We start from the raw sequence: 21,006 nt of genomic DNA on the forward strand, positions 1-21,006 counted from the left end.
CCCTCCTTAGCCCACCAAATGCCTGCACACCCTCACAGACCCCAAGCTAACTGCTGTGCCTGAGCTAATGAAGGGCATCTCGTTAACGCTTGGCAAAAGCTCATTAAGACCGTGAGCTGTGGACTCCCCTGGTGGCGCAGTGGTTAAGAATCCGCCTGCCACTGCAGGGGACATGGGTTTGAGCCCTGGTTCGGGAAGATCCCACATGCCATGGAGCAACTAAGCCTGTGTGCCACAACTACTGAGCCTGCGCTCTAGAGCCCGCAAGCCACAACTACTGAGCCCGCGTGCCTAGAGCCCGTGTTCCATAACAAGAGAAGTCACCGCAATGAGAAGCCTGCGCACCGCAACGAAGAGTAGCCCCTGCTCGCCACAACTAGAGAAAGCCCACGCGCAGCAACGAAGACCCAACCCAGCCATAAATGAATAAATGAAGAAAGAAAGAAAGAGAAAGAAAGGAAGGAAGAAAGAAAGAAACACCAACCTCCAGAAGGACCCATGCTGCCAACACCTTGCTTTGGAATTCCAGCCTCCAGAAGTGTGAGAGAATAAATTCCTGTTATAAGCCACCCAGTTTAGGGCACTCTGTTTTGACAGCCCAAGCAGACTAACACAAACCCTGAGAAGGGCGTCTGGCACCGTAAGTGCTGTGTCAACTTGTACCATTAATCGCGTTTGGTGTCTGTCTGATGCTCCCTCAGCAAATAGTGAGCACCTGCTGGGCGCCAGGCATGCACTGGGCGGGGACATGGTGCTGTGTGTCTGTCGTGCACGCCCAGCACCCCCCGACCCCGGTCAATATTCACAGATGACCAGGTGAGCTGACCTGGAGACAACCCTCAGGGATGTCTACCCCGCCCTAAGGGTTTAGTCCCAGCTCAGTCTGTGTCCAGCTTCCGAAAGCCCAGGGGCCAACGTCTGTCCGGAGGAAGAAGGTCACAGCACAATACCAGATGTGCTGAAGGGGCCGACGGACGTCCCTGTGGGGAGCCAGACGGGCCCCCTCCCACGGTGCTCCCCAGCCTCCTGAGCCTGCACAGCACTCTGTGACCCTGCTCCCCAGAGGGTCTGGCACCTTCCACCCCACCTCCATCTCCTTCCAGGACCGGCCCCACCCCTCGTGCCAGGTTCCGGCCGGGCGGCATGCGAGCACTTAGTTATTTCCATTTTAAAAATACGATGGAGCCAGCGACGCTTACAATGCTCCTGTTAATGGCAGCGGTCTGCAGTTTCATTTCACTTTAATAAGAACCATCTGCTGTGAGCAGGCGGCAGGCACGGCCAGCTCCCCCTCCCAGGGGCTGCCCCCCCTCCCCCAAATTCCACCCCCAGAGTCAGGTGGGGGAGGTAGGGGCTCAGATCTGTAAGGAAGGCTGTGCTGGGGCCCCATGGCTTCCAAAGAGCAGGAGACCCTTGACGCTGGGGCCAGGGGTGGGACATGCAGTACCCCAGGCCGGTCCCTCCGTGCTCCCCGGCCAGGACTAAAAGCCCTGGGGAAGATCACAGGACCACCCAGCACTGGCCGCTGTAAAACTGATGGGGAGGCGGGGGCAGGGAGTGCGAGGCCCTGCCCTTGCGCCCACTGTGCTCTTCCTGCAAAGTCCCCGAAGGAGGCAGCTCTGGCTGTGCCGCCACAGGTCAGTCACTTTGCCTCCTGATGCCTCAGTTTTCACATCTGTAGAATGGGGGAACTGTAACACCCACATCAGAAAGTTCTTGTGAGCACTGAGGCAGTGTGCGAGGGAAGCCCCCTGCAAAAATCACCTGACCCTCATGGTGACCAGGCACAGGGGGAAGGCTGGTCTCTTCCGCCGCCAGGCATAGTCCAGGGCGGCTGCCAGCTTGACCACCCAGCGGTGGCTGGCACTGAGATGAAGGCAGTGTGGGTCACACAGGTGAGTGTCGCCTGGCCCAGGCCTGGGAACATAACTAGCTGTAGCCAAGCTGGGAACAAAGTGCCCCTGGGGTCAGAGAACGAGCATCTCGCCCCCGACCCACTGGGCCAAAGGTGTGCAAGGCCGGACGTAGTGCCAGGGCTATAGGGAGGTCCCATCGGGCAGGGGGATCTTATAGCCGCTCTGGAGGAGCAGCAGGCAGGCGCCCAGCCCCAGGGCCCCTGCCAGGAGCACGGCACCCAGGGCTTTGAGGAAGGAAGTCCTGGTCCGGGTGAAGGAGCCGGGCGCCATGATGCCGAGCAGGGCTGTGCTGACCGTGAGCGTGTAGAGGATGGAGACTCCAGTGTTGAGTGCGACGATCTTGCCAAACTTGGCAAACGGGGCGATGATGCAGAAGAAGAGGGGCACCGTGGCGATGACTGTGGTGAGGGCGCTGGAGACGATGGCCACGCCCACATGCCGCACAGCCTCCAGCGTCCGCCACTGGCGCTGCGAGTGGGCATCCTGGGTGTGGGTGAGAGAAAGCTGGGGCCCCAGATGCAGGAGGGGGTGCCTCCCTGCCTGGGGCTTTGGAATGGGGGCTTGAACCCGGGATGAACACGCATCGCTGTCCAAGGCCAGCCTTGCTCTCACGGGCTCCCCATTCCACCTCCGTGAACGGGGGTGATAACAGCACCTGCTCCCTGGGGTTGGCGTGAAGGTGAAGCGGTTCCCCTGCAGCAGCTCACGGTGCACAGCACACAGTAGGGGCGTGTTAAATGTGGCTATGACAACCAGAGCATTGATGATCTGCACAGTAGGTCCTCAAACATGTGAGCCGTGATTGGAACTGATTTCCTTCTTCTGACCAAGAGCAGCTAAATGTATAACCGATTTAATTTACATATTTATGAATGTTTCACACCAACACAATTCCAAACTAAGAAAAGCCAAAAACTTTATGAGACCCAGAGCTAGTTTTGGCACTGGTACACAGGCATATCCTCCCTAAGCCACGAGGTCCAGTGGGGGCAGGGGTTGGTGGCCTCAGGGTCACGACTAGAAGGGCTCAGACTTGCTCCCCGGGCTACAGAATGAGACTTAGACTCAGGGAACCGAGAAGCAGGAAGGGCCCTTGGACATCGCCTGGTTCAACCCCTCATGCTCACTCAGGGAGACCGAGGCTGGGGGGAGTGGGCCCGCCCACCACCCACCACCCACCACCCACCACCCACCACCCACCACCCACAGCGATGCTTGGGTGGAGCTGCTTTAGAACTTGAGTTCCCTGGGTGTGGAGAATGGCCCTGAGCCTCCTGGAACACATCCTGGCTGGGCATTGGGCACCAGGGGTGTCCAGCTACGCTTGGGGGTCCTCACTGGCACCGAGGGGGGAGAAGATTTGCTGGGGAGCGGTGGGGCAGGCAGGGTGCTCACCTCGGCCTGGTGCAGGGGCAGGTTCTCTCCGGCCAGCAGATAGCCCTCGACCAGATGCACGCAGTAATCCACGGAGGAGCCGACGAGGATGGACAGGGAGATGGCTTCCACGGCACCCATCTCCCAGCCGCTCCAGTACATGACGGTCACCACGAGGCAGACACTGCCTGCGGGGCGCGGGAGGCGGCGGGGAGGCAGCTTGGACCTGGTCCCACCCATACAGTCCTGGAGGGTTGCTGGACAAATTCTAAGGGCCCCTGGGGAAGGTGGTAACGTCTACGGTGGAGCCCCCAAATCTGGTGACAGGTGCGATGAGTAGGGCCAGGGCCAGAGAGAGCTGGGTTAGGGGGGCTGCTGAAAGAGGGGACAAGTGCAGCAACATGACCCTGGGACGAGAGCTACCACCTGGTGACACCTGGCTCCCCTCGGGGAGCACATGGTCCTATGAACGACTGTCACAGAGGTTCTTTTTGCTTGGGGTGGGGAGTTGGGAAACCTTCACTGAAAAGACGGGACAGTTAAGGGTGGAGAGAAACCTGCTGACCAGAAGCCACCAGCGAGACCCCTGCCCACTCCTGACCCCCGGGCCACTTACCCAAGATGCTCAGGAGCACGGGCAACAGGAGCAGCACGTGGGTGGTGAACACGGTCACCGCAGCCACACAGATGAGCAAGGAGAGGGCCAGGCCGTACAGGGCACTCTGCACCCCTGGAAGGGAGAGGAGGGGGCCCTCAGCTGGGCTGCACCGGGGGGCACCCACAGTCCCCTCGCCCTCATGGACCAGAGGTACTGGGGTTATGCAGATGGGCACCGTCACAGCTAGCTGTGCCACTCTGGGTGAGCCACTTGACTTCTCTGAGCCCCCATTTCTTCATCTGTAAAATGGGGTAATGATAGTACCTACTCCCTAGGCCTTGTTTGGAGTTCAAAGAGATAACATAGGTCAGGCCTCAGCCAGGGCTTGGCATCAAGAAGGGCTCCAAATGAGAGACCACTGCCACGAGGGTCATTACCATTACTTTTTAGGTGGCCAAATTCAGGATCAGAGAATGTGGCCCCCCAAGCAGGAGGGGACCCAAACTCTGGTCTCTGATCAGTGTTCCCAGCCACTGTGTCATCCCAGTTTCTCCAGGGCTCTCGGCCAGAATTGAGAAGACAAGTGTGGCTCAGACAGGCCAGGCCGTGCCCTTCCTGCTCTAGGTCACCTCCCCGTGTCCCTGCTGCCACCACCCACCCCACCGGGACCCTGTGGGCGGCGGGCTGGGCTGCTGCTTGCCTATGATCTCCATGAAGATCCGCTTCCAGTGCTCACATGTCTGGAAGCCGCGGTGCAGGGCTGAGCCCTCGGGGAGCGTCTTCATCTGCTGCCGCAGGAAGCTCTCCCAGCGCAGGTAGTCCGAGTAGGTCTGGAAGGAGGACTTGCCCTTGTACGTGGTCTGCGGGGACATGAGCCAGTGAGACAGGCGGGCAGCTGTGGCCCACGCTGCTGCCCTGGTGATAGCTGGTCTGCCCTGTGACAGCTGCAGCTGGCCTCTGGCCACTTGCAAAGAGAGTGTGCTGTGTGAAGGGTGAGCCCATCTGAGATCACTTCCCACCAGCCTCTGGGTGCACGTGTGACTCTCACAGCAGCGGCAGGTCCCCATTCAAGCAAAGTCCCCGTCCCTTTCCAACAGAACCACCTCCAACTTCCAGAGCCCCCCAGCTCCGTGTCCCACCCTCGGCCCACGCTGTCCCTCTGCCCTCTGCACAGCTTGCTCCCACCCCTCCTTCAAGCCTCGTGAGGTTTCCGTCTCCTCTAGGAAGCCTTCCTTGATGCCCCAAGATGGTCATCTTCGGGGCTCTGCGAGTCCTCGGTGCTTCCCCATCACAGTTCTTGTCACTGCCCGGCAACCTGGCCCTCCTCTCCTGGCTGAACTGTGAGTCCGGGAGGGCAGGTGACCTGTCTGGTTCACGGCGCCCAGCTCTGGAACGTTTATATATGTTACCTCGCTGGTCCAGTCCTGCTCTCCCTGAGCACAAACCAGTGTACAGCGTGTCTGTGTGCACGTGTGTGTCTGCGTGCTGGTGGGGGAGGCTGAGCAGGGATTCTCTCCTCCAACTGTCTGCGGCTTCGGCCTTTTTGAAAAAGGAGGGAAATTCAGACGCCGGCCACAACATGGATGGATGTGAAGAACGCTGTGCTAAGTGAAACGAACCAAGCACGAAAAGAACAGCGCTGTGGGATTCCGCCTCTGTAGTCAAATCCATGGGGGCAGAAAGCAGAGTGGTGGCTGGAGGGGGTGCCTGGGGAGTCCGTGTTTCATGGGGACAGTTTCAGTGTTGCAAGATGAGAAGTTTTATAGATGGATGGTGGTGACAGTTGTACAATGCTGTGACTATGCTCAGTATTACTGAACTATACACTTGAAGATGGTTTAAATGGCCAATTTTATTATGTATATTTTACCACAATTTTAAAAAACTACGTGGGGCTTTGAAGGGGTGTCTGCGTTAGCCTGGGGCTCACTGAGGGCTTGGAGGGGGTGTGGGTCCTCCTCGTGGTGGCCAGGGCTTTGGCTGCTCGTGCAGTGAGTGCCACAGGTGGTGGGACAGAAAGTAGGGCTGGGGCCGAAGAACAAGAATCGCCCTTGTCACATGAATTCTCGTTCCCCAACACCTTCACGTGACTGACCTACCCTAGCTTCTCGATGACTGCCAGAGGGCGGGCAGGGAGCCGTAACCCTAATCTTTAGAGGAGGAACTGGAGGCTAGAGGGGATGAGTGTTTTGCTCAAGGACACAGAGCGCAGCAGGATCAGAGCCAGGACTGGACCCCGGGGCTCAGCACGGAGGCAACAGGGGCAGACCTGGCAAGTCTCACAGTGCCAAGTGCTAGGGCCAGGCCCGCAACGCCCAGGTCGGGGATGTGCGTGTGTGCAAGTGTGTACATGTGTGTGCACATGTGTGTCCATGGGTGTCTCCTTGGCAGAGCCTAGGGGGTGAGAGAGGAAGCAGTGAAGTGTCGAATGGTTGGTCCCCTGTCTTCTGATCTCTCCTGGGGGCGCCCAGCATGGGGGCTCTGTGGTCCCAAACCTGCCCCCTCACAGTGGCAGAGGGGAGTGTCCTGGACTGTCACCTGTCCCCGGAAAACGATGTGGACCTCGGGCTGTCGGGGAAGGAGGGAGGTGGGGGGTGGGTGGCGTCCCGTGTGGCAGAAAGGCCGAGCTTGGCAGTCAGACTGCTGGTTTAGCACTTGCTGCCGACGCTCACCAACCCCGTGGCCTTGGGCAAAGCAATTTCACCCCTCTTGGCCTCAGCCTCCCCTCTGAAGAACAACCACTCTGCTCTGGTCTGGGATGAGGTCCGGGGATCCGTGGTGACACTGCGCTCTGTGAGGTCAGCACACCGCCCTGCACCCGGCGGCCCACCCGGGGCTCACCGACTCGAAGGCCATGGAGACCCACTGCACTCGGCCATCCTTGACGCCCACGGCCCCGTGTGACAGCTGCCCTGGGAGCAGGTGGGGCTCAGGCAGCTCCTTGCACTCGGGGTGCAACATCTGCAGGAAGGAGGAGATGCTGTAGCCTGCGGGGAGAGGGGAGAGGTGGGTCGGGGCGGGGACCCGGGAAGGGAGCACCTCTTCCCCCCATCCTGCCTGCGCATGTGTACTTACCCATCTGGGTGTGTATGCACAGAGGCACGCACCCTTCCCCCAACCTCCTAGTTTAAAAAGCGTCTGGAACCACTGGCAATGCCATCGGGAAACCTACAACACCCATTAGCCGTCAGGGCAGAAACTGACATCTCGTGCCTTCTGAGGAAGAGCCCTGGCCGGACCCAGGTCATTGTCTGTGCCGGCTCCCGGCCTCGCTCCCAGTTCTGGAAAAGCTCCTCCTGCAGGTGCGCCCTGCACACCGCACACCTCCCCACGCCCGTGCGGCTCTGCGCCGGTTCACCTTTAGGCACGAGCCCACTCTCATCTGGAAGATTCGCACGCCCCCCCACCCTAGTGTGGACGCACATAAGCTTGGACGCATGTCTGCAGACGCCCTCACGCCAGGCACATGCGCCCTCGGGGCTGTCCACCCTCGGGTCCCCCACACGCACCTGAGGGCAGGCACTGGGCCCCGCCCGGCTTCACCAGCTCTGAGTTCCCCGCGATGGCCTTGCAGAGGCGACACAGGTGCCCGATTTCTTTGAAGAGGTCAAAGCTGCTGTCGTAGATGACGCTGCCCTTTCCCAAGGAGACACAAGCCAGTGCGACTGCTCAGTGAGTCGGGAACTCAATCCTGGGCCCCACCCCTGGGGAGGAACCTCCGGCAGCTCCTGCTACCGTCGTCGCCAGCACTTGGAGCCCTCTGCCTGGTCACCCGCGGTCCTGCCCGAGCCTGCTCTGCCCTGCCCCCGGCAGCACCTCTGCTGCCACTGCTGCCCACCTGCACGGGCCCCCTCAGCCTCCCCTCCTTGATCTTACTCACCACGCGCTCACCTGGGCTCCCTGCCTTCCCCTCTCCCTTGTCCTCCAGCGCAGGCCTCCTCTCCTCCCCGCCTCCCCACCCCTCCTCTGAACACCTGCGGACTCCCGGTCCAGACTGGACAGATCTCCTCTGACCCCACCTGGCTCCCGAATTACCTTCTGTCTGAAACCCTGTACACCCAGCCAGGCTGACTTCCCAAGGCAGGGGTCATGACCAAGGGTGCCGACGTCCACGGTCCTTCCCACCATGTCTCAGTACCCAGCAAGTGCCAGGCACAGACCTAGTCACACCTCCGTGTCAGTTCCTCTCCCGTCCAACGCCCAAGAGCCCAGCCCTGGCACAAAGATGTACAAGGGGGGGAGACCACCCCAAGCGAGGGCACCATGGCCGAGGCACGCAGCAAGGGCTGTGGCACAGGGAGGGCCCCGTGCAGGAGGAGGAGGGCAGGGAGGCTTTGCACACCTGTACTGCCCTCACCTCCGTGCCACCCCTAATGATGTGGGGCCGCTGGCTCAGGCCCCACTGTACCCAGATTCCTGGGCGATCCTAAGAGCTCAACGCTGCTCAGTCCTCAAGAGAAACGGTGCCGCGTAGCGGAGCCTGTGGGCCAGGTGAGCAGCCAGGGAGCCGAGAGGGGGTGTGCGGAGCCGGGCCGGCGGGCGCTGGGCTGGCGCTAGCTTGCAAGCCTGGTGTGGCCGGGCCCTCTGGCATCTGCCCAACGTGGGCACGCGTACCGGGTCTCCGATGACATGGTTGTCCACCTGCCGCGTGCGGTTGATGCCAACGATGCCAAAGACCACGAAGACCATGGCCCCCGTGTCCACGAGCGGCCGCACCGCCGGCTTCCCACAGCCCGTGTTCACGCAGGGGTTGAAGCCGAAGGTGGCAGAGGGGCGGGCCTTGGGCGCTGCGGAGGGAGTCACAGCTGTATGGGAAGGCGGGGCCCAGCCTCCCAAGGCCCCGCCGCAGCCTCCCCGCGTGTACCTTTCTCGCTGGGCACGTAGAAGAAGCCTTTGGTCGGCCCATCGGGGCTGGAGCCGAGCAGGCAGCCAGGAGGGGCCGCACACACACGCCCGTGGAAAGGGGGCTTGTGGGACTGGGCAAAGTACAGTTTCCTGTGGAGGCAAAGGAGGCGAGGCCAGGACTGAGGCCAGGAAGGCCAGGAGCAGTGGGGGAGGGGAGGCACAGGCGGCCGTGCGCAGGGGCTGGAAGAGTGCAGGGGACGGACTCGGGCTCCCCCAGCACAGGGATTTAATCTTAGGTTCAGGCCTGGGGTTTGGACACCTGTTCTAGTCCCGCCCCTGCCAAGGCCCACCCTGTGGTCCTGCTCAAGGCACTTCCCCTCTCTGCATGTGTCTCCTCGCCTGTGGCAGGAGGGGTGGAAGAGACCAGCAGCTTCCAAACGGTCCTCAAGGGGTCGCAGGGCTAGCCTTGGGGGTCGGTGCTCAGAAGCCCCCTGCCCCACTTTAATCTGAACAGCGACAGAGCCTCAAGATTCTGTTTGAAGAAAGGATTCCACGGTTAGCTTATTCACCACTGGACTTGATGTAGCTCAAGGCTCTTTCTAGAATGTTCTAAGCTCAGCCAGGCAGCCTGACCCCAGTGGCTACTGTATATGTGCAGCGTGAGCCCGACCATGGAGGGGAGGCAGAGGGACCCCCGCATGCCCCGAGCCGAGGTGTGCCAGGCCAGAAGGGCCCAGTGAGCCCACCTTGGTCATCCCCCTGCCCCAAGCATCAGCCTCGTGTGGGCGTTCAATGTCCTGAGGCCAGGCCCTGTCAGAGACCACGGGCCCCTGCTGTCACCAGTGCAGGCCCCGCGCTGCTATTCTCTGGACCACAGCAGCAGTGCGCTCTTCCTTTCAGAGCACGTATCGTAATTTGCAATGGCACTGTGCTGTTTCCCAAGGGCAGGAGCCACATCTGTCTTGTTTCCCATCCCCAGCACTAGCCCCGTGCCCGTTCACAGTCGGTGCTCAGTGTTAAATGAATGAATGGATGAGAGACAGGCCCTCGGCTGACACAGCCTCAATGGTCAGAACGTGGCGGGGGGAACCTGGGAAAAGCTGGCCCCAGCTGGCTCAGAGACCCCCGGGGCACGGAGTGCAGTTGATCATTAGGTGATCATGGGCACTTACTTCATGCCAGGCGCCAGGTAGGGCGTGCGTACTCAGTAGGTAAAGACAACAGACACGGGCTCTCTCCCATCACCTTACAGTCCGAGGGAGGGGGACATTCAATAATTGTTTTCTGAATTAACTGTAGGGGTTCAGAGCGTGGACAGCGCCTTGGAGAGGAATGCAGAGTGTGCTCATTCACTCACTCAGTCATTCATTCACTCAGCAAGTGCTTCCGGAGCACCCGCTACACAGCACTAGGCGAGGGACACAGCACAGAACAATTAGCTGCTCACGCGGGATGCCTGCGTGCTCCTGAGCAAGGACAGGTAATAAACCAGCAGGTCAGTATGATTCCAGGTGGTGGCAGAAGCCAGAACGAGAGCAGCGGGGTGATGTATGGGGAGAGGCGGGTGCGGCTATTTTCGCCGGGGAGGGAAACCTTGTTGGGGGTGGGTAGGCATCTGGGTAAGGACCTGAATCTTGAGAACAAGTCAATCCCGGGAGGAGCTAGGGGAAAGCAGCCTAGGCCCAGGGAACAGCAAACGCAAAGGCCCTGAGTTGGGAACTGCTTGGGTGCTGAGGGGCCGGACAGCCGCTGCGCCTCCCGCGGGAGCCATGCAGAGGGAAGGCCGCAGGTGGGGGAGCGAACTGCGGGCCTGGCGTCTTGGTGTCCCCCGATCCCCAGTCCTGGGCGAGAAGCATCTGAACAGATGGGTAGAAATGGACTGGGGTTTCTGAAAGGTGTCGTGGGAGGGGCAAACGAGTGGGCCGGGCTGGTGGAAACCAACTTATCTGCGAGGCTGTTACCGGGTGTGCTGGTGCTCCTTGGCGGCCACGTAGAAGCTAAAGTCAAACTTCCAGCCCCGCTTGGTGTCGCAGGCCAAGGTCGTCACCATCCACCTGCCGGAGGGGCTCGCCGCCTGGAGCAGCCCTACTGTAGACATACAAGCGGTCAGCTTCTTGGTGAAGTTACCAAAAGGCGCTCTATACACCTAAGCAGTGGATTGACAGAGACAAGACAGGTGACTCTGGGAGGCTGCCTTGGCCTGGGCCCAGCCTCAGGCTCGGTCCCCTCCCTCCTTGGAGCGCTCGCCGCCCCCTGCCCCCATTCCAGCCCCCAGAGTCGGGGGGTAGAGCCTTGGGCAGAGGCGCAGGAGGCCTGGGTTCAAGTTTAAAGACAGAGCAAATCCATCCCTACCTCTCTGAGCCTCAGTCCTTCCTTCAACTGAGGATCTACTCCAAGCCAGGCCCTGAGCTGGGCTCTGAGGATGTGGCTGTGAGCCAGACGGGCTTGGTCCCTGCCCTCCCGGAGCTGCCAATTACGATGGCTTCAGATTCTTTGAAGGGCCTTGAATTAACTATTAGGCCGATAAGGCACAGAACGAATGGGGCAGTGGAAGAGGAGGCCAAACTGGTAAGGATGGCCAGGATAGGGTCCCAGGAGGAGGTGACATTTAGGCTGAACGGGGAGCCAGCCACGCATGAAGCTGGAAGGAAAGCCCTCCAGGCAGCGAGAACCGCAGTGCAAAGGTCAGAGCCAGGGAACGCCTCACACACCCCATCTTTCGAATGGAGATATAAACCCCGAACAAATGAGGTGACATGTGTAACTGTCACCCTGGAGGTGTAACGTGTTAAAGAAACACAAATGATTCCTGAGAGGGAAAAATCAGAGGCCTGGGTTGGCCCTGGGAGCCCCTTTTCTGGGGCGCTAGAACAGACGGCTGAGAGCAACAACCTAACTAACAGCTCCCATTTTACTGGGCACTTACTACGTTCCAGATGTTACAGAACGCACAGGCCTTGCCTCACGTACCTCCAACATCCCTGGCTGGTACCTTTCATGTCCCCGTATCACAGATGAGGAAACTGAGGCTCAGAGAGACTACATAACCTTCCCAAAGACATACAGGTTATAAATGGCAGAGCCGGGACTCGAACCCAGGCCTGGCTGACTCGGCAGCCCGTGCTCTCAGCACTCTGCAGGCCCCTGCCACAGGCCTGGCTGACGGTGGGAGAGGGTCCCCGCCTGCCTGGAGCAGCCCCATGCTCGCAGGCCCTGCCCCCACCCCCATGTGGCCAGTGCCCACCAGTGTGGCACTGAGGGCCCCCTCCCCTGGTAGTGGCAGCTCACTTAACGACAGCCAGGCTCACCTGGAAGGAGGGCACCTCCCCGTCCCCAGAGGACACGGTCTGCCAAGGGCCAGGCAGGCTGGCGTTGAGGGAGAACCTGTAGACAGCCGGGTGGCCTTTGCTCTTCACCTTGGAGACGTACACAGTGCCCGGGGAGTCTAAGGACAAATGAGGGGAGGAGGAGGGACAATCACCTCGACTGGCTTCCCTAACCCTACAACAGCCCAGCCTCTGCTCTGTTGACTGAGGAGCTGAGCCTGACCTTGGGGTCATCTCTGAATGGTGGCTCTGTTCCTCTCTACCGGACCGAGCCCATGGCAATGATGGGGGACTGGTTGTTGGCGGTGGACACTGGATGGGGTGGAGGTATAGATGGAGGGGAGGTGGCGGTGGACACTGGATGGGGTGGAGGTATAGATGGAGGGGAGGTGGTGGTGGACACTGGATGGGGTGGCAGCACGGGTAGAGGGGATGACAGTGATGGTGGGAGCCATGGTGTGATGTGCCAGTAGGAACTAAGGTAGTGGAAGTGACGCCAACAACGATGCCCCAGGCATGGCGTGAACGGTGGGGGTGTGTTGCTGGTGAGGATGGTGGGCACGGAGGGGTGACAATGGCCGTGTGATGACAAGGACACGCAGAACTGCCCCATGTGGGGGGTTTATTCCCACATGCATCCTGGCATCCCACATCTGATGGAGACCCCAGCAGCGATAAGCCAGCCTCCAGTGTTCAGGACGCCCCTGCCCTCCCCCAGACACTCAGAATGGATCTGGCACACAAGGCAGGTTCACAGTGTACCACAAGCCAGGCTGGGGTGGTGGCAAGAAGGGATCGCCCTGTTCTGGCTGAAGAGAGCTGGTGGGACGAAGGACAAGGGCCTCAGGTTCACCCCCGCACCGACCCTTCCACGGTGACCCAAGAACACAGGCTTTTGTTCCCGAAGGGGAATCAAACCATGGATTTAATGTGCTCTCCCCACAGGGCCCCTGCACCCTTGTACCAGGACCTCCCACTGCCCCACCCAGCCAGTGCACACTCCCCACTGACCCTGTAGGGCGGCCTCAGGCCGGCCGGCCCAGGACACCCCCGAGCCCCGCTTCTTCTCCAGGGACGTCCGGATGTTCTGCAGGCTGTGGGGCTTCTCCTGGAACAGACCTACCCAACCCCCCCAACCCCCGCACCGTGTCAGACAGCAGGGCCTCCCTGGCTGGGCCCGGCCAAGGCTGGGAGAGAGACGACCTGAGGGACATGGGCCCCAGGGCCCTCAGCTTGGGAAGGGGGTGGTATCAGGGGTCTGAAAGAAACTAGATGGAACTGAAGAAAGGCCAAATGCTGAATTGACAAGAATCTTGAGGCAAAGGAAAGGAACCTGCCAGCCCCATCCAGAGAAGGACACTCGCAGCCTACCCTACTCACCCTCACCACGCCTCACTTCCCTCCTGTCAAGTGGGATGACACCCAGAGGGTACCTCCAGAGGGTGGGTGAGGGACAAAAGGGGATGCTGCATCTCTGCGCTTAGCAACGTGTCTGGCTTGTGATGAATGCTTGCTAAATAGGAATAATTAGAAATGGCATGTTATCAACTAGCAGAGATAGGGGAGACCTCCTGTTTTGCCCCAAGCAAGCAGAGGTTCAGGGAGGTTACATGAACTTCAGGGGAAGTGAGAGCCCCATCAGGATCGGTCTTGTCTGCCCCTAAAGCCGAAAATCTTTTTGCTACAGCCTGAAGGGCCCCTTTAAGAGGCAGTTCAGAGGCTAAGAGATACAAAGGGGCTGGGGCTGGACTCTGGCTGGGGTCCTGGCCCTTCTCCAGATGTTTCCAGGAACTTCGGGACCATCCCAGGGTTTGTCCATCTGTGAAGTGGGAGCAGACAGGCCCTGAGGGACGGGTGGGAGGCCTTGCAGCGGCAGTGACATTGGAGCGAAATTCGATGCCCAGGCAGGTGGGAGAGGAGCAGGGATGTGGCCAATTTAGGAGGGGCTCCTCGGGCACCTCTCTGAGCTGCAGCCAATTATCATGCATTCGGCTAATGCCATTTACCAAGGGGAAGACCAGGTTAATCTGAACACCACCCTAATTACATGAAGGCAATTACAGCAGTCAGCGGGTCTTCCCCCGGGAGCTGGAAGCAGTCACCCAAGCGTCTTCTCATTTGGTTTCTAACCACTCGGCAAAGCTGTATGACCTTGGGTCGACTTCCCCCGCCCCAACTCCAACCTCAGGCTCCCCTCTGTAAGACGAGAGCCTGGATCAGACTAACTTTAAGGCAAACAGACATCTTTATCTCACCTCTTAGCTCATCCCCGGCACGCGCTCCATCACCAAGTCCTGTGGGTTTCACCTCCTAAAAACCTCGTGTCTTCACCGTCACCATCGGCCACGCCGGCTCCAGCCCCCACTGTCTCTTGTCTAGATGACTGCACGAGACTCCCACCTGGGCTCCCAGCCACGCTCCACGCTGGCCCTCCGACCACACAGCAGCTGGCCCTTCTCTGCTTAAAGCCCTCCACTGGCTTCCAGTGCCAATTACGACACAATCCAGACCCCTCACTGTACCCCAGCAGGCCCTGGCCCAGCCCGCCTGGCAAGCCTTAGCTCCTGCAACTACCTCCATCAAACTTGGCCCTGGTCTCTCCCACTCTGGTGCTCGCCTCTGCCTAGACCGCTTCTCTCCTCTCCTCTCCCAGCTTGGTCAACTCCTTCCCTCCCTCCCTGCCACCCAGGCAGGCTCAGTCTTGCCTTAGACATTCCCTCCTCCAGGAAGAAGCCTTCCATGATGCTGAGCTCCCCAGTCACCCTCCTTTTAGTCCACCACAGCTCAGATCTACTATTATGTGGCCTGCCCCAGCAGTGGAATGAACTCCCTGAGCTCGAGAAGCCTGTCCTGCCCACTGCGGCCTCCCCAGCACCAGCACAGCTGGCACCCAGTAAGTATTCGTTTAATGAAACGTGAAAACACTGAGACTTAGAGGTGGGGTGATTTGCCTGAGGTCATACTGTGATGGGGAGCCTGGATCTCACATCTCTCGTCTTGGAGACGTGGACTCCAAAAGGCGCAGGGGCCCACAGGGGACACCCTGGCAGGAAACCCTCACCTGAACAGGTGATGCAGGAGATGCCCTCGGCGCTCAAGTTGTACTTGAGGTCTAGCAGCACCTGGATGTTGGTATCGGGCCGGAAGAGCAGCGGGGCCCGGCTGGCGGGGCGGAGCCGGCTGGCGGACACCAGGGACAGGATGAGGATGGAGACAAAGAGCCCTGCGAGGAAAGGGTGCTGCGCTAGGCAGGGCTGGGGCCAGGGGTGCGGTGGGGTGTGGGCATTCGCAGCCGGGGCTTCCAGAGCCCTGGGAAAGAGCTGCTCCCTCTATGGGGCGGGAGGGGGAAAGGGGGGGCAGGTATCCCAAGGGAGCAGGCAAAGGCCCAGCGTGCCAACCTGTGGGTGAGGCTGCTAGGGGTCCGTCCCTTGGAGGTAGGGGCCGGTTGTTACATGTGTAATTGGTGGTCAGACTGTAAGCTATAAGCTCACATTCCTGGACAAGAACCAGCCACCATCTTAGAGCCCTTAACAGTTTATAAACAGCCAGCATATGCACTCGATCTTACACAGACCTGAATACAGTCAGTGATGATAATAATGATAATAATAGTAATAGTAGCACTTAACTTTCATTGAGCACTTACTACATGCCTTGCACTGGGCTAAGTTCTTTACATACACTGTGGCTTTCCTCGCAACTGCCTTAGTAGATAGGTACTATTCTTATCCTCACTTATAGGACAGGGAACAGAGGCTCAGACTAACTGGCACAGTCAAGGTGACACTGCTAGTACACAGCAGAATTAGGATTCCAACTTAGCCAAGCTGGTCTAAATCCAGAGCCCAAGCACTGGGCGCTCTGCTCTGCTGCCCAGCCTCACGACTGGCACATAGTAGGTGCTCAATAAGCAACAGCTATCGTGGAACCAGCTTTATTCTACACAGGAAGTGGGGTAAAGCTCCGAGAGTGAGGGACACCAGCCCAGGTTTCTGACCTCTAGCTCATTTGGGGAAGAGGAGTGGGCTCCCAATGCCTGCACGTTCTTTGCATGGGGTGGGGTCTGTCCCCCACGCCTTAGGCACTGGGAGAAGCTGCAAGATGGGAGAAAGGAGAGTGGAGAGCCCACTTACCCACAATCACCCAACGGCTCTTGACGGCCGACCACAGGACCCAGTGGTGCAGCAGCTCCTGCAGCTGGGCGATGAGCTGCCCCTGGCTGCCCCCATCGGGGGCAGACACCAGGGACGCGTCTCCCAGCTCCAGCGACACTGCCGGGGCAGAGCAGCGGCCTGTCAGAGGGCCGGCCCAGAAGCGGGTCAGAGCCCACCCTGGTCCCTGCCCTCTCCAGGGAAGCCCAAATGCTCGATGGGGATCTCGTCCTGCCCCGCCCTCAGGACCAGCCTGTCCTCATACCAGCTCGCCAAGGGCTACTTCCCCTGGCCGAGGCAGCCCCTGGGTCCCAGCAGGCTCAGCGGGAGGCCCGCACCAGCTCTCACCTGGCTCCTCCTCCACATTGAGCAAGGGGATGTCATCATCCAGGTAGGGCATGGGGCCCTGAGCAGGGCTGCCCCCAGCCCGCTCAGCAGCAGCAAACACGTCCCCGGGGAAGTGCAGGGAGCTCCTGCAGCCACACTTCTGGTGGCAGCTGTGGAGACAGTGGGAGGAGGGGGTGAGTCCTGGGTGTCCAGGGAAGGAGGCGAAGGTCCCGGCTACATGTGAACCCAGGTATCACACCGCTGCCGACAGCTCACATAGGACACTCATCACAGGTTTCCAGGAGCCTGCACCTGAGTTCTCTCTAGCACCATCTCTCCTAGGGCCCTTGGGTGCCACTCTTCCTCTGGGGACACAAATGGTGACAGCAGCCATTACCCAGGGAGAGGGGACGATGACTCGCAGCCCAAGCATCAAGGTGACCAAAGCAGGGGAATCATGTCTCCCCCATCGTGTGCCCAGGGACCTGACACCAGGAGGACGGGGAAGCGGGGCTGGGCTGAGGACGCAGCTGAGGCCTCGGCTGGAGTGAATGTGAGGGAGACAAGGCTCACCCTAGGGACTGGGGACAAGAACAGTGCACACGGTGAATGTGCCAGGAATACTACGTGCCAGGCAGTGAGTAAGATTCTCTCACTAATCCTCACGGGGTTACATGTACCCATTATATAGAACAGGAAGCTGAGATGCAGAGAGGTTAGGTAGCATGTCCAAGGGTCCGCAGCCGCCAGGCAAAGAGGCTGAGGCTGGAGCCCAGGACTGGGAAGACTGCTGCGTCCGCTGCCCCAGACTGGGGGGCGGGACAGCGCGGGCTTAGTTGCTGTCTCTGTAGAGATTAGAAACAAGGAGCCCTTTACCCAAGACACTTTGCTTCTATGTCACAAAACTGTCATAGAAATAGTCAAATCTGAATGTCTACAGTGCAGACCGCTATGCCTCGGCCAGAGTGCCCTTGTCCAGTGCCCAACCCGTACCACCATACATGGTGGCCCTGAAGCAGGGGGTATGTGTGGGAGAGCTGAGTGTGTCCCAGGCCTGAGTCTGAGCTCTTCGCTGCCCCTCCTTGGCTCACCATGGTCAGGTGGACACTGTCATGGACCCCTGACAGTCCTGCCCTTGCATGCCCTGCCCCAAGCCCAGACCCTCCATCATTCCTCAGGACTCCCAACCCAGGCAGCCACCCAGGCTGGATTCCATTTGGTCACTGTCTCCGCCACTGCCCCCCCCCCCACCGCCACTGACCACCTGGCCCACGAGACCCCCAACCCCTAGACCTTCAGCAGCGGCTCCGGGCTGATCCCTTCACCTCTGCACGCCACTCACTGCACCTAAATATTGCTGCTCTCCCAAGGTGAGGACCTTGAGGACGTTTAACGTGGCGGCCAAGAGCATGGACCCGGAGTCAGATTATGTGATCTGAATCTCAGCTCCACTGCCTATTAAATGGGTAACCTTGAGAAAGTTGCCCAACTGCTCCAAGCCTGTTTCCTTGTCTATAAAATGGGTGAAATAAGAGGACCCAGCTGCCAGGGTCCTTGGGGAGGGTGGCAGTAAGATCTCGTACGAAAGCTCATTGCCCACTTCCTGGCACATAGTAGGTGGTCAGATGTAACTACTGGACAGGATTCTCTTCTTCCTCTGCTCCCCCAGTAGAGCCCAGCATAGGACTGGGCATACAGAAGGTGCTCAATGGTGAATCACGAGGCTCTTGGGAGATAGGGGGGTGTGCTGAATGGCCCCCCAAGGGCCTGCTATGGATATTCTGTGAGAGGAGGACACGCCCCCCTGCCTGGCTCACCTGGTCTGGCAGGCACTCTCCAGCGGTGCCATATAAAGGCTCCAGATGCCCAGGGCAGCAGGCATGGTGAAGAGCACAGCCAGCCAGCAGCAGGACACGATGAGAGACATGAACAGGCCAAAGTCGTGGACGGCCGGGATCTGGCAATGGGGAAGTAGAGGAGGGATGTGGGACTACCAGGCCTGGAGCCCAGGGAGCCTGGGGACTCTGCAGCGAGGCACTCAGGACCCCCGACCACCCTCAGACTGAGGCAGGATGAGGAGGCCGGGGCTGCTGGAACAGAGGCACTGGCCTAGGAGGTGGTCAGAGGGCCGGGCTGGTGCCAGGGGCAGGGCAGGGGAGGAAGAGTCCCACCTCTGGTCCACACTGCAGCCCTCTGCCCGGAACAGTGCTCAGCACAGAGCAAGCGCTCCATAACTGTTATTACATGAAGGACAGAGGAAGACGTGCCCTGTTGGAGCGGGCCACGTGTCAGCGAGGGGGAAGGGAGGGAAAGCTGCTGTGATGGGAATAGGGAGGCTGGGTGTGCTCCCTGCGCAGGGTCACAGGGACCTGCACAGGGTGTGGCAGTCAGAAGGAAACTGTAGCCCACAAGCAGACAGGCCTTCACTGTTTGTGAAACACTTTCACAATCATCTCATGTCAGACCCTGATGATCCACACATGAGGAAAGTGAGGCTCAGAGAGGTTAAACAACCTGCTGAAGGCCACACAGCCAGAAAATGGCAGAGGTGGGATGTGAACCCAGCTCTGCCTGTTTTCTGGATGTGGTTCTCTAGGAAGGCCTGGAGAATCCCAAAGCACCTAGTGGTTTCTAGACAGGATCCTCAGCCCAGGTCATAAAACCTCTCAGATTCAGGCAGGCTCACTGTCCTCTAGGCTCTGTTGGCACCAAGGACCTGGCCTAAGATCCTTCTCCTGAGCCCAACTCAGACGTGAAGGAGCGTGGGGTCAGCGAGAGAAAAGTGAGTGTGAGGCGTGACCATGTGGCGTGAAGCCAGTGGGTGGAGAGGGCCCTGGACCCCGGTCAGGAGACATGGGCAGGCTCACCACTTACCAGCCGGGGGCCTCTGGAAACCGCCAAACGCCCTTCAGGACAGAGGTTGGATTATCATTAACGAGCATCAGTAAGAAACACTATTTGTATTATTATAATTCTCCCATTTGTTAAGTTCTGGTAATGACGACTAGTGGCAAAAATGGACTCTAAGCGGGGGAGGGGTAAATTGGGAGATTGGGATTGACGTATACACACTACTATATATAAAATAGATAACTAATAAGAACCCACTGTAGAGCACAGGGAACTCTACTCAATATTCTGTAATGGCCTATATGGGAAGAGAATCTGAAAAAGAGTGGATATAAGTAAATGTATAACTGATTCACTTTGCTGTACACCAGCAACTAACACAACACTCTAAATCAACTATACTCCATTAAAATTTTTTTTAAAAATGAGAAAAGAATGGACTCTAGGGACATGGCAGGAGCCTTGAGGCAGAGGCTGCGTGGCCCCAAGAGAAGGGGCGGGTAGGAAGAGCAGAGACCAGGGGCCAGGTGTGCACGGGAGGGACGGGGAGGTCAGGTCGGGGGGGGAGGGCGGGCTCCCACCTGGGAGAAGACGTTAGCTGCATAGGCGGCAGCCGTGGTCAGGGAGGTGAAGAAGGTGGCCTTGCCCGCCGTCTGGATGGTATGGATCATCCGCAGCTGCGGGTCTTCCAGGTGGGTGGCCTGGCGGTAGGTGTTGATGAATACAAAGACGTCGTCCACGCCTGTGGGAGGGAGCCCCGGGCCAGCAGGGCTCAGGATCACTCTGCTGTGTACACGGTCAGACCCAGCCTGGGCCAGGAACCCAAGCCCCACCCTCCATGCTCCTTGCTCCTCACCCCCATCCCCACCAGCACCAGGCCCTTTCCTCCAAACCTCAGCCCCCTTCCCACCTTTCCCACCATTCTTAACCTCCACCCAGAAGAGCTACCCATTCCTTCCACCCCGTGGGGGCTCCACCTATCATATGCCAAGGATCACCCACCACTCATATTCTACCCACCCACCACCCCAATTCCAAGGCTCCGAGGTCTGGAAGGGGACTTTTTGGAGCCCCCAAGGAAGCCAGGCTTTGCCTCCTGGAAGAAGGCCCTTTTGGGGACAGAGTTCCCAAGTTCCCAAGGCCCATTACCATGGCAACAGAGGCAACTCACCAATGCCCACTATCACGAAGGCAGCCACCCCATTGAGGATGCCCAGGTACTGGATACCAAAGACCACATGGTACAGGAAGAGTGCCACCAGGCAGCTGAGGCCGATGCTGGCAATTCCGAAGAAGGACAGGAACACTGGGTAGGGCAAGAGGCACAGGGGACGGATAGAGTGGGTGGACCCAGAGGAACGCACCTCTTCAGTGTCCCTGGCCCCTGCTGGGTCCTGCCTCACACACCCCCAACCCCAGGGAGTACCTCTACCACCCCATCTGAGCCCAGCACAGTTTTCTGCACCCAGAGAAGGGGCTGGGCAGGAGGCCTGAGGGGCAAATGAAGCCATTTTTGAGTAGGTTCATCTTTGCAGAACTTGTCTCAAGTGCTAGTGGGGAATTATTATATATTTACATCTGTCACCCCAGTAGACTAGAGGTTCCATGGGGGTAGGAAG

The 21,006-nt window shown here is 59.2% G+C and overlaps 1 protein-coding gene across 1 annotated transcript in view; it reads right to left on the reverse strand.

The window, feature by feature from the left end:
• Positions 1–825: 825 nt before the first annotated feature.
• Positions 826–21,006, reverse strand: part of DISP3 (dispatched RND transporter family member 3) — a 30,945-nt gene continuing 10,764 nt past the window's right edge. Inside the window, exons 4-21 of the mRNA XM_089901273.1 lie at positions 20,559–20,693; positions 19,969–20,129; positions 18,355–18,494; positions 16,559–16,707; positions 16,476–16,478; positions 16,193–16,330; positions 15,121–15,282; positions 13,071–13,178; positions 12,042–12,178; positions 10,695–10,879; positions 8,753–8,883; positions 8,503–8,675; positions 7,398–7,524; positions 6,730–6,875; positions 4,589–4,748; positions 3,907–4,020; positions 3,312–3,478; positions 826–2,399 (exon numbers count right to left, since the gene is read on the reverse strand). Of these exons, the coding sequence (XP_089757399.1) occupies positions 2,037–2,399; positions 3,312–3,478; positions 3,907–4,020; positions 4,589–4,748; positions 6,730–6,875; positions 7,398–7,524; positions 8,503–8,675; positions 8,753–8,883; positions 10,695–10,879; positions 12,042–12,178; positions 13,071–13,178; positions 15,121–15,282; positions 16,193–16,330; positions 16,476–16,478; positions 16,559–16,707; positions 18,355–18,494; positions 19,969–20,129; positions 20,559–20,693 (2,699 nt within the window). The 3' untranslated portion in view covers positions 826–2,036. The remainder of the gene's footprint in view (positions 2,400–3,311; positions 3,479–3,906; positions 4,021–4,588; positions 4,749–6,729; positions 6,876–7,397; positions 7,525–8,502; positions 8,676–8,752; positions 8,884–10,694; positions 10,880–12,041; positions 12,179–13,070; positions 13,179–15,120; positions 15,283–16,192; positions 16,331–16,475; positions 16,479–16,558; positions 16,708–18,354; positions 18,495–19,968; positions 20,130–20,558; positions 20,694–21,006) is intronic.

The sequence above is a fragment of the Delphinapterus leucas genome, chromosome 1 (assembly GCF_059928025.1).
Source record: "Delphinapterus leucas isolate spDelLeu-1000000601 "Yukka" chromosome 1, BTC_Dleu_Yukka2, whole genome shotgun sequence".
Lineage (NCBI taxonomy): Eukaryota > Metazoa > Chordata > Mammalia > Artiodactyla > Monodontidae > Delphinapterus > Delphinapterus leucas.